Source organism: Psammomys obesus, unplaced genomic scaffold (assembly GCF_907164565.1).
Source record: "Psammomys obesus unplaced genomic scaffold, mPsaObe1.curated_primary_1811, whole genome shotgun sequence".
In the NCBI taxonomy this organism is placed as follows: domain Eukaryota; kingdom Metazoa; phylum Chordata; class Mammalia; order Rodentia; family Muridae; genus Psammomys; species Psammomys obesus.
The window spans coordinates 9,747,021-9,765,797 of record NW_026592510.1 but is presented as its reverse complement, the minus strand read 5'-3'; the positions used below and the strand labels follow the sequence as shown (position 1 = coordinate 9,765,797).

The following is an 18,777-nucleotide window of genomic DNA, read 5'->3' as shown; positions in this document are numbered from 1 at the left end:
ATACAAAGTGAGTAAAGTGTAATTAATAAAGAAAAATAAAAAAATATAAAAAATATAAAAAAAATAGACAACCCAGTCCTGATGAGACCTGATAGGCTAGGGTCAAACAGGAGAAGAACCAAGCAAATAAATACATTTATCAGAATAAAAAAAAAGAAAAACAACCAGAACATTTTCACTATTGTACGTAGTCTATATAATCACTGTGAAAGCAGTAATTACTATAATTTGTCAGACCTACAAATTCTGGGTCTCTTGCCTATAGTCACTAAGTCCGAGCTCTGGAAATGAAGTGCAGTGATGCTCCCTAGAGAATATCCTCACATTTGAGGAACACTGCACCAAAATGCAATCAAAGGTTGTACTCCCCGTAGCAAGAGTCAGACTATTGCTGCTGCTGAAGCAGCATAAGCAGGCCAGTGCACTATTAAAAGACAGGCTTTGAAGTCTTAGTACTATTTGCTTTTGTGATTTTTTAAAGCAACTTTTAACTTTTATTAGCAAAATTACTGCAAGACAATCATGATTTTTATGACTCAAAATTTATCAAATAAAAATTTTTAAAATTTAACATTCTAGTTAAACAATATAATGAGAGATAGGATAAAACTAACTGAAACACTTTCAAAAATATAGTCTGGGGTATTAATTATGGATATGCACTCCTGTCTTAGAGGACAAGCCTTCAGTGATGGAGCTAGTTTCCATTGACATAGTCTGTGGAAACACAGCATCAGTCATTAAAATGACTGTTGAAGAGCGCAGCGAAAGAAAATAATTGAGAAGCTGGTAGGATTGTTCAGTGATAGAGAGCATAGTTTATCATGCATGTGTACATTAGTTCAGTTCCCAGAAAGCACTGTGTGTGTGCGCGCACACACATACGCACACACACACAGTGTATCCATGAAATGCTATAAATATGGAATAAGAGGCTAATTTAAACTCAAATACACGAATACAAACACAAAACATTCACTGTCAACTCAAAATCTGGGATATGAATAGTTTTGACTTTTAAATTTATACCTCGTTTTCATTATTTCCGTTCTCAAAATTCCAACAGTGTAATTGAGGAGCAATCAAGTTTAATTTCAGTCTTAATACCTCAGAGACAATCACTTTTTAGCAGTAAACTATAAGTTGCTCCCACTATATTTTCCAACACTGCTTACACTTACAACAAATGAGGCCAGTGTTTGAAGCAACTTCACGAAATCTCTTAAAATGGCTTCATCCGAATCTCTGCAATTTCTCAGATAGTTGTCAGAATCATCTCAGATTCTGATTTCTAATTTCCCTTTCATTTTTGTACATTTTTGCCATCTCTTCCTTAATTGCATCTTTCCTGTATCTGTGAAAGCACATAAAAAATTAAAGCTTGCTATGTGTGGCAGCACACATGTACAAACTTGGCAGCCAAGGTTCTAAAGTCAGAAAATTAATAGTTGGAGGCCACCCTGACTGCACAAAAGTATTTATCTCAAAATCTGACATAATCTGATTGGCCTGCTCTTTGATCACCTCCCCCTCAGGGGGGAGCAGCCTTACCAGGCCACAGAAGATGACAATGCAGCCACTTCTGATGAGAACTGATAGTCTAAGATCAGAAAGAAGGAGAGGAAGACCTCCCCTATCAGTGGACTTGGGGAGGGGCATGCATGCAGAAAGGGGAGGAAGGGTGGGGTCGGGAGGGGAGGAGGGAGGGGCTTATGGGGGGGTACAAAATGAATAAAGTGTAATTAATAATAATAATAAATATTAAAAAAATATAAAGAAAAAGAAAAAGAAAAAAAAATCCCAAGAGCAACGAGACCTTATCTTTCTTTCTTATACATCAAAAAGAGAACTCACGAAGCTTATGCAAAAACAGCAACAACTTATAAATGAATGTGAACAATCGTTTTTAACAATCTGGATATATTACAAACCTTCTAGCCTACGAAAGTTCCTGCAATTAGAGTTACGCCTTAGCTGCATATGTGAAATACAACACAATAAAGACGCTACTTCTTTGGATGGTAAACACAACGTAGATGTGCGCACAGCAAGGGCAGTCACACTCCATGTTGTGGGAACTGAATACATAAACATGGCACACGAGAAAACCCCACTCACGGGAGAACGGCTAAGCACACACACGCAAGTGCTGCATTTCCCCACTACACTGAGGAGAAGCATTAAAATTTTATGGGACTAACGCTGACTTAGATGCTACAGAAGACAGTATGTTTTAAATATCACCAACATTCTTCATCATTTAGCTATATACCAAATTTTTATGAATGAAACATTAAGTTTGTGATTTTTTTGCATCAAAGTTTATAATAGTTTTAACTAGTAAACTTGAAGTTTATAAATCTAAGGAAGTTCAAGCCAAAAACAATACAACTGGCCAGGAGGGACACAACATACTTTCCTATTTTTCAGATTTAATTAATCTTTCTAATTCAGAACATCTATGAAATAAAATGCAGCTATTTCTAGAACATTATAATATACTTACAGTTTGAAATGCTGCTCCAATATGAAATAAACTAGTTATTACCGTAACCTCTTATAAATTCAGGAAAATCCTGTCTGCACAGAAGACTGGAGGCCCATCAGGATTTTTTTGTCTTAGCCTTCTGGTTTATCAGTATTTCTAGGAGTGGAATGTTCTAAGCCTTAAATGCAAAATTACTGCCTTTGGCTCTTATCTGCCTGAGGCTAGAGCTACTGCAACTAACTGACAGCTGGATGGAATAAGAATGAAGGGATAAAGACTACAGGGCAGTCCAAGCCCCCCCTTTTTTTTGAGCACTTTAAAAACGAGGTCCTTGAACCTTCAAATCAATTTATGATTTTGTGCTGGAAGCAGAAGATTCCTGCCATTCTGTTTGCAAGTTTCACTTAATGGCTCGGTTTGGTTTTAGCAATAGAGAGAAATGCTAAGATCATACATACTTCTGCTCAAATACATATTGGTTCCTTAAATACTTAAGCTAGCTGGAACATTAAATCATTTTTATACAGTAAGAAGTTGGAGATATATATATATATATAATTATACATATGTCCAACTTTAAAACTATCTTCTTTCCAGTTTACTCTTACATAAGACAAATAAATTTTGATATTACATGATTGCATTGTTTTATATACTTAAAAAGCTATAGCCCAATATTAAATATTTTCTATAAGTAAGATATACAAACAAATCAGCTATGCTTAATATAACTATTTTTCATAAATATAATAAAGCCATCTATACACTTATATGAAAATGCTCTCTAAGTCATTATTAGAGGCAAAATGATGAATTATTTTTGCTATTATTTGTGTGAAAAATAGATCAACTCTTCCGTTTTGTATATTTATTGAACTGTTTCTAGAATGAAACTGAAAGACTTGGCAACACTGAATGCTCCTTAAGACAAGAAGTCAAAGGTCAGAGGCAGTCATAGTATGCATGCTATTTGACCTTTTCAATGTACAATTTAACAGTTGAATATTTCATATATAAATTAACAGAAAATTTGAAATAAAACAAATGGCCATTGCTACACCCAACCACAAGGGAAAGAGAAAGCAAATTTTCTGGGGAGTTATAAATACTTATGCTTTAGAAAGAGAAAACCTACACTAAATTCATGAACACTTAAAGCCCAGGAAAAAGAAAAAAAGAGCACCTACAATTATAAAACAAATCCTTAGTTTTCTCTAAATTATGTAAATTAAGCTAAAATTTATTCACATAGTAGCAGATAGCCGTAGAAGTTTCCTCCAAATTGTTAAGGTCTATTATATTTTACATTACTTTAGTTAGTAAAGATATATATTATCACATTCAACATATTTCCTTGTGCTTTTTGGCAGGATCTAATTTTGCCAAAAGCTTTTAAATACACACATATATAAATATTACATATAGAACCTAAAATTAATTTTATATCACAGTCTTAAAGTGCCTAATGTATACTATCTAGTTAAAAAGAACAAAGCAATAGCTGATTATAAAATATAAATATTACTTAACAGAGGAATGATGAAAGTTTTTAAAGCATATTGCTATTTACTGTCTAGAATAGTATAAACTATAATATGTTGTTATAAGTACAAAAATATCACTGCATTCACAAGTTTTTGTTCTGCAAATGAAAATTATTTCGTTTTCAAAATTCACAATACTAAAAATGAAGATGCTACCTAAAAATGAAAAAGTACAGTTTCAAATAAAATGAAGGAAAGATGGTAGCAGACAGAGGGAAGCAATGAGATAAGTCCAGACTCGTGACAATAACCAACTTCCAAACCTCGAGGGCTATAAAATAGCAGCAACAGATTACTAATTTCAACGGAATAAAGTCTAAGACACTTATGTATAACACAACTTAGCTGAACTTCAACAAAACTGTTAACACTTCTTAAAATCCTTAGTATTCAGCATGTATGTATTAGTATTCTTTCATGTATGTATTTATATAAGAATATATGTCTATGTAGAGAAATATACATATATATTCTATAAAGATATGGGCTCTTATTGACCACGTGACACAGTAAGTTAAAAAAGTGGTGTTTTCATGATATAGAAGTTCTGAGAGTTTGTACCATAATATATTCATAATATAAAATTCATTACCATTATCGCAGGCCAAATACGAACTATTAAATCATCCTAATAAAGCCTTTCCCATTTAAAGTTATAAAGCTAAAGTAAATTATACTTGAAATAGAAATTCCCCTAATAATCCAGAGATGACTATAATAGAGCAAAGATGATTCCAATAAACATGTTTTAGGCTAGGCAGCAAAGCATTGCAGGAGATGACCTTTGGTTTTTCTCCATAGTGGATTTTATGTGAAATCATCAACCTTCTTTCATTAGGACGCCCATAAGAAGTTATTTTCACATTTAACTTTTCTTAGGACACGCCCTTATTCCTAATAATTTTAAATGAAAATTTTTCTGTACAGACAAGTGGATTGTATAAGAACATCATCAACGAAGTTATTCTGAGGACCAAGGTATGAAAGTGCTAGACAGGAAATGAGTCACAGTGCTCAGCTGGTCTTTCCAAGCGTCTTAACTAGTTTCCCACCAACTGAATGGAGTGGACTGGTGGGGCACTGCACTCGCTTCTCTGCTTGCTCTGCAGCAATAGTCTAGTTGACGATGGTTGTCCTTGTTGTCCATGAATGTTCACTAGGTACAGATGTGCCTTATATAAAATATGGCATGAGCTGTATATAACCTATCAGAAAGCTCTTATGTACTTTCTTTAAAAAATAAAGGTGTGTATGTCTCTGGTGTGTGTCTGTGTGTCCCAACATGTGGAGGTAAAAGGACAACTTTTGAGAGCTCATGTTCCTTTTCCCCATGTGAGTCCTAAGGACTGAATGCAGGTTATCAGGTTTGGTGGGATGTATTTTTACCCACTGAGCTACCTCGCATGCCAGACCGCTTATATCATCTTTTTTACAGTACCTAAAACAACATCAATATGTTACAAAAATACTTTATATACTACACTATTTTAGGGGAGAATGGCAAGCAAAAAGTATGTACATGTTCACCATAATGTTTTTCTTAAGTATTTTCTGTAAGGTGATTAAATCTATAGAGAAATATGTAGATACAGAGCAGTGACTCTATTTTCTTCAGTCAGGAATTTTGGATAAAACATCAGAGATTCCTACAGAAAGTTCTATTATTCATGCTACACATTATAGGTACAACAAGACCAGCCAGAAAAGCTGAACTTAATTGTCACAGAGCATATGGCTCACACACGAATCTTGACCACCAACAAGTTGCCAGACACTGCTCATATATATGCTTTTCTAAGGTTCTATGGTGACTGGGAAAAACAAAAAACAAACAAACAAAAACACATGGCAGCAAGAAAGTCCCTCAGTGACTTAGCACCCACTAAAAGCATGCTGATTTCTAAGTATCAAAACAATGAAGAAATAGCCAGGTACACACTTGTAATCCCGGTACTCAGGGAGGCAGAGGCAGTCAAATATCTGTGAGTTCAAGGCCAGCCTGGTCTACAAAGTGAGTCCAGGACAGTCGGAGCTACACAGAGAAACCCTGTCTTGAAAAACTAAAAACAAAAAAGGAAGGAAGGAAGGAAGGAAGGAAGGAAGGAAGGAAGGAAGGAAGGAAGGAAGGAAGGAAGGAAGGAAAGAAAGAAAGAAAGAAAGAAAGAAAGAAAGAAAGAAAGAAAGAAAGAAAGAAAGAAAGAAAGAAGAAATGTATTGGTTTTCAGCATTTGGCAAGAGGAAAATAATAGGGATGGTCAGCATTATTGAGGTAGATGTAAATCAAATACATAGCTTGGTAATAAATTTAAGGAATATTTTAAACACTGGCAGTGCTTATAGATAGGTTTAGATACTCATAACTATCGTATGACTTCAATAAAAGTTCATAGATAAAATTTCTCTTCATAATCAACTTTTATACGATTTTTGTTAAAAAAGGAAATATTAATGTATAAAGAAAACAATCCAAGCCCAAATACATCAGACTTACAACTCCCCAGAAATGGATATTTTAAGTGTATATATGTGTATGTGTGTAAATATATATATAATAATTCCTAGTTGCTATAACTCATTTATGAGTTTACTTGACAAACTGATATAATAAATTATTCCAAAGTGGAAACTCTAGGAGGAATGCCATCTTGCATAGGCATCCACTGTTTTAAAACCTGTAAAATTTATCCTTTTAATATCTATAACTATATATTAAATTTACCTGAAATATAATATTTAATTTGGCAACAGAACTTACAAATTACATAAATATTAACCATGTTTTTGGGGATTTTTTTTAAGGTTCTATCATTTATTTCATTGAATTATCTTTGTAACAGAATAATTACATTATTGCATGGCTTAGAATGTAGTTTTAATATGCTATACAGTCAAGTTAAACTCCCTTCAAATTAAAAAAAAAAAAAACTTATTTTTTTCACATTTGAAAACTATTTGTTCTAGTTTGAAGATTAAGAGCTTACAAACGTTCCAACAAATATGGGCATCTTTGAAAGCAAACCATATTTATAAATGAGTAACAAATCAGAAACACAGATTTTTGCCTATATTGGATCCAAATTTCTTATAATTTTCTTTGATAAAACAATAATTTGATATAAAAGTTGAAAGGCAAACCTAGTTTTCTTCTTTATCCAATACAATGTTTGTTAGTAAAGAGCTCTCTTAGTTAATCTTTTTAACCATAAATCAGTGCTTACACATCCTAAAGACTTTAGTAAACATTAACTTGGGTTCTAGACTCTACAAACAAGAATGAGCTACATTAATCTGCCACCCAGACATGTTACTGGGGATATTTAGAGAGTTAAAACTGGTATGAAGGCAAATGCGAATGGATACAAGAGATAAAAAGTAAAGGATGGGGTCAGAGGATGGCACGACAGTATGATAGAGTGGGTGAAACAAAAGTGAGACAGTATATGAGGCCTTGAGAAATAACAGATTCTTTCCTTACCACCGGAAATTGCACTTAATATATATCTCAATGGGCAAGTTATAAACTACTGGGACCATTTTCCTTTTGTGATACATATAAACTTACTTTTTGTCTAAATTTCATAATTCTTTTGTAACTGTTATAATTCTAAAGTTAGAAGGAAATCAAGAAATTATTTAGTATAGCATTGTTCTGTAGATAGAGTAACAGAGAGGATGTGGCTGATTAGTGGTAATTTTCTATATTTTTAATCTATATAAACATTCGCATAACTGAAAAATTTAGAAATATAAAATTATCAAACACAAGAGACAATACATATAAAAAGCAATTAGAAAATGTGCAGGAAAAAAATGCAAAAAGAAAAGAATAAAAACCTTTCCGCTCAAAATATCTGTTCTGATGTTTAAAAAACACTGAATTAAAAACAGAGATTTTAAAATTTGATTAAGAAAAGGGTACTAATAATGATGACAGCATCATTATTACAAACACACAGAGAAGTGTAAAGTGCATAGAACATCCTGGAGAAAACCCAAAAGTGAAAAATATAAGCCTGCTATCCTTTTCTCCCCCATTCACCACTCCCTCATTTCATTTCAAGAACAAACTACATGCTAACGTAGTAAGAAAAGTGCGCATGTAGTCATTTCAAACCCCCACCTCTACACTCCCCACCTCTCTGCAGAGCTCGGGGTAGATCTCAGGACCCTGAACATACTAAGCACGATGCCACTGGGCTATGTCCCTGGCTCCACCAGCACTATTTCATATGCATCAAGTAGGATTTGATTGTCTTAGGTGGCCATTCTCCCTGTCATGCATGGTTGAGGTTATAGCTTGGTGATATCAAATGGTACATCCCTTTCTAGACTTCCGACAGCATTTCAACAAACACTTTCATACTGACATGTCATCCTTCTGTGTCAAAGTATGTATTTACACTTACATACTTGAAAACTGCTCTCTGAAGAAGTCTCCTCATGCTGTCACTTGCTCAGAGCCGTGATCAGCACCAACACAAGTGCCCCACCTGTGATCACTGTTCTCAGTGCTTCCCACAGGCTTCTCTTGTGACTCTGGTAAATACACTTTTTTCTGACCGGGTCACATGACATTTGAGGCCCAGTCTGGCCTCAAACTCACAATCCTCATGACCCTGCCTCCTATGAGCTAGGATGACAGGCATGTATCCACATATTTTGGTAAATTAAAAACAAGTACATGTGGCTTTCGATTATAAAAGCAAACCAGTTTTCTCAATGTATTAAATAAAATACAGTACAGGTGGCATATGGTTCAGGCTGGCCTTGAATTCACAGCAATCCCTCTGCCTCAATCCAGGCATGAGCCCCAAACATGGCAAAGTCAGCATCTGCATTAGAAAACCTCACTTATCTAAATCTAATGTCCTGCTGTTGATAAAACTTTTCTACTTACTGAACTGGGCATACGCGTCAGCAACGGTCTCTGTATCTGCCTGTTACATCTTGTACAATGATGGCCTAGGAAAACTGCTTCACACAGTTTGCCCCAGTCCAGTCTACATGCTTTGTTTCTCTCCATAAAGAAAAACAGTACAATAGAAGCCAGAGCAGCTGGTGCAAGTAAACACTCAAAACACTTACTGTAGCTGGGGAGGCCCGAGTCGTGTGTGTCACAGCATGACCAGAATTCTCCATGGAGTTGCCAATCAGGTAGGTCCCTCCCGAGCTGCTGATGAGTTGTCCTCCAGTGACGCCCATCTGAATGCCGCCAGTGCCCACCATACTGTGGGAGGACACCACAGTAGTCACCTGTGCAGAACTTCCTTGAGTATCAAAGTAGTTTCCTCCAGTGTTCTGGCTGTACATCTGTGTTTCTGTGTAAGGGTAAGTTGTTGTTCGGCTTTAGGGGAAGGAGAAAGAGAAGGAGAGATTTACCAACTTGTTTGTATCACAATTGCTCTCTTTAATACAAATGTATTTAAAGATACATCATTAACGTACAGCCTTTGAAATCTGTTGAGTTTTGTAATTTTCTATGTAATATTATTTTTTAAACCAATAGTTGGATTTCCCTTCCAAATTAAATGTCTGTTTCTTTAAGGAGAACCTTAACTTGTTTCTGTGCATTTACCCTCTATAGGATGCACTCTCCAACTCACAAATAAGTCAGTACTCTGTAAAAAAAAAAAAAAAAAAACAAAAACAAAAACAAAAACAAAAAACTGTGTTAAGCAAATTCTTCCTTCATTTAGAACTTCAAGTATGTGCCAGTGTTAGGAAGGCTGAGATCAGCTACGACTGGGGAGGTGGCTGACAAGTCAACCTCAGGTCACTTCACGGCCCAGGGGGACTAGTGATTATCCTTCATATCCAAAAAGAGCTTCTATGGATTCCTTCCTTCCCACCAAGAGGGTTTTGAGCTGAGACACTACTCATCTCCATTTGGTGGCTCTCCCTGTCACACTCTTTCTACTTCGTTAAGGACTCTGCCAGCCCTTCATGTACTTAGTTTCCACTTCCCCAAAAGTCTGGTCAAGCTTCTGACCTTAGCCTTTCAGTGAAATGGCTTTTAATAAGGTCACTTGTGACCAAATGTAAATACCAGGCTAAAAGGCGCCTGTCAGCCCTCGTCTCTTTTTGACCTATCTGCAGAATGACACTGCTGACCACTCCGTGTTGCCCTTTTCCTCTCTGTCTGTTCTGATTAAGCTTATCTGATTTTTTCATTTTCAGTTGATGGCATCTTACATTACACGATGTTTTTAAAATTCTTATGTTGTAGTATGTAAAAGCTCACAAGAAGCTACAAAACTACAGAAATACAAAATGTACAGTCTCAAACACCTCACATGATCATATTTTTAAAAATTCAAATGCTAACCTAACATTTCCAGGTCTTGCTAGCCTCTAACTCCACTCCTACATGAGGCCAAGCCTCACTGTTGGGCAGGTATCATATCCTCTTGGTATCAGCTAGTTGGGTGCTTTATGTTCTGTGGCATTTCAGTTCTACTCTTTGCATTCCCTCTTACCCCTCAAACCCCTTTTCTAATCTCCATATTCCTAGCATGTTAAATATGATAGTTTTTGTGGTTATGCTTTTCTTCTTACTTTAACTTAGACCACAGGCCCTTACTATGTTCTACATGATACACAGGGGCTCACACTAAGCTAGTTTCAAATTCAAGATTTTTAACATCTGAATTTCTAATAAGCAACAGCTATTTCTAAACACCCACACAACTCACTGAACATGGAGGTGTTGAGCTGGTGCCTACATGAGGCCTTGACCCCTATGTTCTGTCTTTGGTGTGGAAAGGCACTCTGCAGGCTACAAAAAAGGAACATAAACTGCAGCTCAGCCACAGGATCTTCTTCCTCTAATCAGTCCTGCCTGCATTATATGCTAGGGCAATGGTGGCAAGAACTTGTGGGAGTAGCCATCCAGTATCATGCTTGACTTAGGGTCCACTCCATGAAATGGAGTCTATATCCAACACCCCTTGGGTGAGCAAGAACCAGACTACAAAGCCCAGAGACCTAGGATAAAACCAACACTACTGGTCTAAAAAAGGTATCAATAAAGTGACTCCTAATGATATTTTTCTATACTCATAGATCAGTGTCTTATTCAGTCATTATCAGAGAGGCTTCCTCCTGCAGCAGATGGGAATAGATGCAGACACCCACAGCCAGACACAGAGAGAGTGTGTGTCTTGGAACACTGCTCTAAATGGAGTATCTTCATCAAATCTCTTCCTTAGAGCTCAGGGAATGCTGTTGAAGAGGAGGTGGAAAGAAGGTAAGAGCCAGAGGGGATGGCAGAAACCAGAACAAGGCCCTCTGAATCAACTGAACAAGGCTCACATGAACTCACATGAGGTTGACTTGGGCATGTACCGGGTCCTCTGCATATATATTACAGCTTTAAGCTTAGTTTGGTATTTTTTTTTTCTCTAGGACTCCTGAGTGTGTGAACTAGTAGGTCTCAGGTTTTGTGTGTCTGCTCTTGGAGCTCTTTTCCTGCTGTTGGGTTGCCTTGTCCAGCCTTGATGAGATTTGTTTTGTTTTGTTTTATCTTATATTTTATGTTGTTATGTTTAGTTATTATCTTTTAGAAGTCTGTTCTTCTGTAGTAAGAGACAGAAAAAGAGTGTATCCATGGGTGGGGGGACAACTAGGATAAATAGAGGGAGGAAAACTGTGATCAGGATACATTAAGTGAGAGAAGAATCTATTTCAATAAAAGAGAATGGGGGGGGAATATATGCTATGTGAGCACCTTCAAAGGTTCTTGTTTTTCTCTGCCCTTCATCAGGGCAGAGAACAGCAGTTTTTGTCATTAAAGCTAATGTTTCCCTTGCACTGATATGTACCTAAGAATTCTCTTTTAAATGAAACATGAAATTCTACAATTCTCTTTTCTACTCTTGTAATCCTTAATTCACAATGCCATTTATTAAAGCTGCCTTCTAATTGTCTTTCTTTCTTCAAACCTGGATCTCTTCAAATTTTTCTCCAATTTTGCAGATACGGGAATTTTTCTAAAATACAAATATGGAAACAAAATTTTCTTAACTAATTTGCCATGATTCTTGCTTTTAAAATTCTCCCTTCCTTATAGAAAGGATCAGGGTCGGTGTGCACATAATCTCAGATCTCGGTGATGGTCATGTTCTTAAATAATTTTTTTATTTTATTAATTTTTAAATTATTATTATTTACTACAATTTATTCACTTTGTATCTCAGCTGTGGCCCCCCCCTCCCTCATCTCCTCCCACCCTCCCCTCCCTTTTCTCCTATATCCCTCCCCTAGTCCACTGATAGGGGAAGACCTCCTCCCTGTCTATCACGCCTCATCAGGACTGGCAGCAATGTCTTCCTCTGTGGCCTGGCAAGGCTGCTCTCCCTTCAGGGGCAGGTGATCAGAGTTCATGCCAAAGACAGACCCTGATCACCTATCTAGGGACCCCACTTGGAAACTGAGCTACCATGGGCTACATCTGAGCATGGGTTTTAGGTTATTTCCATGCATGGTCCTTGGTTAGGGTATCGTTTCTACAGGCCCTATGGGCCCAGTTGTTTTTTTTTTTTCCTCTCTCTCTCTCTCTGTTGGTCTCCTTTTGGAGCTCCTGTCCCCTCCAGGTCTTTCTGTCTCCCCCTTCTTTTATAAGATTCCCTGCACCATGCCCAAAGTTTGGCCATGAGTTTCAGCCTCTGCTTCGATACCTCTATCACTAGAGTCTTTTCTGATGCTGTCTGTGGTAGCATCCTATCCTGTTCCCTTGCCTTCTGCTTCCAATGTCTATTGCATCTGCCCTTTTGAAAGAGGACTGAGCATCTTCCCTAGGGTCTTCCTTGTTGTTTAGCTTCATTAGGCGTATAGTATGTTTATCCTATATTATATGTCTAACACCACTGACAATCATTTTCATCCAGAAAATACCATTTTCTCCAACCTTCTTGCTGCACTGGAGAGCTTTCTTTTTTGTCCTAAATCTCTTCCTTTGTCCACAAAAGTTCAGCTTAAGCTCCTCCTCATCAGATTCCTTTTCTGCATCCTTGCTTCCTTACTACAACCACTCCTCACGGGCTTGTTACATTTCATTCTCTGTGTTTTCCTAACACTCTTTGCCCTCCTAACACACAGCTTCCAACACACTTACTGTTAACTTCTTCATGTACCCATACTCCCATGAAATTGTACTTCATTTATATCCATAATCCAACCTAATACTAGTACATAGTGAGCACGATGCATAGCCAATAACGTAAAACACAGTTTCTATTGGTCATAACATTGAGATTTACAAATTTCAATAAACATTTTTAATACTTTGTTAAATCATGAGAAACTGTGTGAAACTTTTTAAGACTTTCAAATTTTCAATGGGGAATTTTAACCCATCACAATTCCTGTAATTCATACTATAAATTATAGTAAGATAATAATTTTCTTGATTCTTAATGACATTGTGTCATACCCACAGATCAGTGTCTCACCAAGCCATCATCAGAGAAGCTTATTCTTATAGTAAATAGGAACTAAGAGAGACTGGACCATATGCAGAGCATGAGAGATTTTGGAGCATTCAGTACCAAATGGGATGTCTGTATCAAACCCTCAGGGCTTGGGCATCTATGTAGAAGAGGAGGTAGAAAGACTGTAAGAGTCAGAGGGATGGATGACTCCAAAGAAACAGTGTCTTGCAAACACAGCAGGATCGATGCTCATATGAACTCACAGAGACTGGAGCAGCGCTACGAGGGCCTGTCCATGGGGGCCCAGTAATGAGAAGAAGTGGACACAGGCTTGCACCCTTAACCTCGAAGCTATTTACAATCAGTATCTGCTTCCAAAAAACATTAAAAAACAAAAATAAAAAAAGGAATGAAAAAAATGCCATTTAAAAAATATATAAAATTCTAACAATTGCTATTATTTCCCAAATTAGAAGGCTTCTGCATTTACTAAAATAAAATAGCTATCTTGACTTCACATTTAGTTTAAAAGAAAAGGGAGTTTATGTTAATTTGTGTTGAGTGAAAATAAAATGGCCTCATTTAATAATGCACAAATTAAGACAACTTGATATTGGTATTAATGTATAGTGCAATGAGTTGTATAAATACATACAGGACATGACTGACACATGCAAGACATTGTTCTGCTTTTCTTTTCAGAGTCCAGGAGTGATAAGCGGGTATGCCCACTAGGGAGATGTTTTACAAATTACAAACCTAACAGCTAAAGACAGCTCTTGGTTGTTGGCCATTCACTACACAACACACGCTACGTACTTATCATATAGGCTTTAATATTTATGCTGATTTTTCGACTGTTACAATTCAAGTTTCACACAAAAGCTGAATAAATACAATTTGGACTAGTTCAAAGGATTTGTCCAAGGTTAAAAACTTATGAATCAAGGATTTAATACAAAAACTCAAGCCCATGGTTTGAACCATTATATCACATGGAAAGAACTTATAATTTTATACACACCAGCGATAGCTATAAATAGATAGGAAGAAATCATCCTAAAAGAGAGTAAAGGGGTTCTTAGATTTTCTGCTGCGACTTAGGGGTGTATTCCCTTATCTCACTAGTACCACAGTAATCTTCTTACTCAGAGAAGAACCCTCCCTGCTAAGGAAGGGCTGATGGAGAAGCCAGAGCCACATTAGAAGATACCAAAGCAACAGGTGTTAATAACAGCACTTCTATGGATGTGGACATTGTCACTAGAGCCTAAGAAAACTGTTATCAAGGGACTTGATGCATTCCATCTTCCAGGTGTGCCTTCTTCATGTAATTCTCAACAGACATCAGTAATAGACAGGTACTGAAAATAAATGTATGAAGTCTAAACAACCCTCAGGTCAGTATGAAAATATGGCAGTGGAAAGCAAGTTATTCTAGTTTTTACATTTTGTCCTAGCTGGAAATGTTTCATGAGCTAGAAAATAGCACACAACAAGAGAAGGGGAGCAGGCACTAAAGAGCATGCTGAAACATACAGACAGAGCAGCATGCACAGGGCCATACATCTGGCTTAGTGGTTTCATATACACACAGTGGTTAAGACATGCTATTTTTAACTGAGTATAAAAAAGAAGCATATCAGGGAAGGAGGGGCAAAAATTGTCTGAATATGATCTTGACCAAAGATATGTATTTAAATAAAAAATGAAGGTGATGTTCAAACACTGTGTTGCTACTAGAAGTAGGCCATAATATCCTTTGCATTGTTTTTAATCTTTGGGAAGCAAACACTATTTTTGTTAGATGGTATCTCTAGAGCCCAAAAAACCAAAGTCACACATGAGTAACACCTACAGGTCTTGCTGAGCTTAAACATTCAAGCTCCTAAAGCAGTATCTAGAATGTACTACTACTGCTGCTCCTGCTACTTGGTTTGTGTGTTTATGAGACCATGTCTCACAATGTAGTCTAGGTTGGACTGGACTCAAGATCCTCCAGTCCCAGCCACCCACCTGCCAGACAGGCATGAGCTGCCATACCCAGCTTTGAAAAATGTACTTTTAAAAATACCAAGAGTAATGCAAATTGTTCTTCTGTACTAGAAACACTGACTCTTCCAGAACTACAATCAGTTTTTCATGCCATAAACACTGAATGCATCCTTTACTTCCCCCCTGAATTCCTTGCTTCAATAGATTTCCGTCAGAAATCTCCTAAGCATGTTCAAGAAAACTTCTCAGATTTGGCCTATCAAGCACCTATTTCTTGACTGAACATGACTGAAATAGCCACATTTCTAGGCACTTTTATGTACATTTAAACAGGTGTCCTGTGTTCATTTTGTTTCATATAATTGCCAAAGGCTAAGAGTCATGAAAATGATTTGTCATACCATTTCCACAGCAAAAGCAAAACCTTACTATTACTTTCATATGTGCCCAGTAATGGACGTGGATGCAGAAATCTGTATATATTTGCTGGCATAAGCTTCTTCAGAGATGAATCTAAGGTTCTACAAAAATGCTAGGACTCTTATCTATTAATTCAGATAGTTATTGCTGGCTGCATCCCATACTGCCTTGGCATATACTGTGGCTAAGCATGACCTTGAATACTCTCTGCCTGCTTAGTTATTAGAATGAATAAGTCAACTGAGCTAAGACTTAGCCATTTTTACTTTTTCTAGTGCTTCATGCATTTGTCCCTCAGTGCATGTACTACCTCTAGATTATGTATTTTGCATTTTATCAAGGTTTTGAATTTCATACCAACAATAAGTTTGCCACTATAAAATCCAAAAATTATGGAAGGAGTATATTAAGAAAATAAAATAGGTTGTAAATTTCATACCATAAATCATATTACAGAAAAATAAGATAGCAATTTGACAATGTATTAGACTACAATATCTGATGTTGTAAACTCACTGAAGGTACACTACCCAAATGATACATTTATTTTCCTTGAATATTTGCAAAATAGGATTAAATGCTAATTTAATAAAAACCACAAGGAGTTTTGTAAATATAATTATGAAATATTTAATAATTAGCCATTAAAATATAAGTTTTTCTTTCTACAATAAATATGTAAATACTGCATATAAAATGTCCTTAAAAAAAAAAGGAAAGAAAGAAACCAGCGTTCTAAACTCCAGATAAGTCAGGATCTGGAGATCACTGAAAACCACTGCATACCGGAGGCAAGAAAATGTGAATTCTACCTACCTGAGCTTCAGTTTGTTTGTCTGTAAAAAGATGGGAATAAATGATCTCAATCTTTCCAACTTTGTCATTCTAAGAGGCTATATGTGAATATCTTTCATATTTGGAAAAATGCAAGGTTGTTTTTTTGGGGGGCTTTTAATTTTTATTTTTAATATTTTATAATCCATTCACCTTATATCCCAATTGTACCCACCTCCCACATTTTTCCCATGTCCCACCCTTCCCTCTTTCCCTGTATCTCCCTCCCGTAGACCACAGAAACAGGGTCCTCCCCTACCATCTGACCCTAGCCTATCAAGTTTCATCAGGACTTTCTAGATCCTCTTCCTCTGTGGCCTGGCAAGGCTGCCCCACCAGGTGGAAGTGATCAAAGAGCAGGTAACAGAGTCCATGTCAGAGATAACCCCTGCTCCCCTTACTAGGAATTCCACATGAAGACCTATTGGCTACATCTGAGCAGGTGTCCTCTCCATGGATGGTCCTTTGTTGGTGCATCAATCTCTGCAGTCCCCTGCCCCTGGGCCCAGATTTGTTCTTTGTTGGTCTCCTTGTGGAACTTCTGTCCCCTCCGGGTCCTTCTGTCTCCCCACTGTTCTATAAGATTCCCTGCACTCTGCCCGAAGTTCAGCTATTAATCTCAGTATATGCTTTGATCCCATGAGGGGTGTAGTCTTTCAGAAGACATCTCCAGTAGGCTCCTGTCCTGTTCCCTCTCTTCAACCACTTCCAGTGTCTACTCTATTTGCCCTTCTGAATGAGAATTAAGCATTCTCACTAGGGTCCCTGTTACTTCCTAGCTTCTTTCGGTCTATAGGTTTTCATTTGGTTATCCTGTATTATATGGCTAATATCTGCTTATAAGTGAGAATATACCATGCATGTCTTTGTGGTTCTGGGTTACCTCACTCAGCATAATCTTTTATAGTTCTATCCATTTGTTTGCAAATTCATGATTTTCTTGTTTTAAATAGCTGAGTAGTATTCCATTGTATAAATGTACAAAATCAGAGTAAATGAAGAAAAACTTAAATCAATTCCACTAAAATCAGGGACAAGGCAGGGCATTCCACTCTCTCCATATCTCTTCAACATAGTACTTGAAGTCCTAGGTAGAGCATTAAGACAACTAAAGAAGAGCAAACTGGAAAAAACTAAAGAAGATACAAACTGGAAAGGAAGAAGTCAAAGTATCACTATTCGCAGATCATGTGATAGTATACATGAGTAACCCCAAAAATTCTACCAAGGAACTCCTACAGCTGATAAATACCTTCAGCAAAATGGCTGGATACAAAATTAACTCAAAACAAAAATCAGTAGCCCTCCTGTATACAAAAGACAAATGGGATGAGAAACAAATTAGGGAAACAACACTCTTTACAATAGCCACAAAAACATAAACTATCTTGGTGTTAACTCTAACCAAGCAAGTGAAGGCTTATATGAAAAAAAAAAAAAAAAGAAAAAGAAAAAGAAAAAAGAAAACAAACTTTTAGTCCCTGAACAAAGAAATCAATGAAGATATCAGATGATGGAAAGATCTCCCATGCTCATGGATCGGTAGGAATAACATACTAAAAATGGCCATCTTACCAAAAGCAACCTACAGATTGTTTTTTTTTGTTTGTTTGTTTTTGGGGTTTTTTTTTAATGTAATTAACACTAGAAGCCTTTATTTAATTGTAAAGAGACATCCAAGCTCTTTTCATACAATGTCCTTCCTCTTCCAAAAACACTTCCTATGGAGCCATTCACATTTGGTGAGCTCTAGTGGGACGCGGATGTCCACCAGTTACCAAATGTCTTAGACTGCGTCAGTAGGAGCACAGATGAAAAAGTATCTTCTCTTCTTAATGATAGAAATTCCATGTAATCGTTTCTTCTAAGAAAAGAGGATTTTAAATATAATCAGAAAACATAATTTCACCTGCAAATTCTGAAACTTAGCTGTGTCACTTAAGGAGGAAAAGAATGACTGGAGCTGGTTTCTTATTAATCATTTGAAGTAGATGGAGAAGTAAGTGGAGGCCTTCAAAAAATGTACTAACCACAGACTTTTTAAGAGGTGATGCTTAGAAAATTGAGT

The 18,777-nt window shown here is 36.7% G+C and overlaps 1 protein-coding gene across 5 annotated transcripts in view; it reads right to left on the bottom strand.

The window, feature by feature from the left end:
• The window catches only part of Rfx3 (regulatory factor X3), a 274,748-nt gene that overhangs the window by 82,196 nt on the left and 173,775 nt on the right, over positions 1–18,777 (bottom strand). For all 5 annotated transcript variants that reach the window (XM_055614027.1, XM_055614025.1, XM_055614028.1 and 2 more), the window contains one exon: positions 9,118–9,376. In XM_055614027.1, coding sequence (XP_055470002.1) covers positions 9,118–9,376 — 259 coding nt within the window. The remainder of the gene's footprint in view (positions 1–9,117; positions 9,377–18,777) is intronic.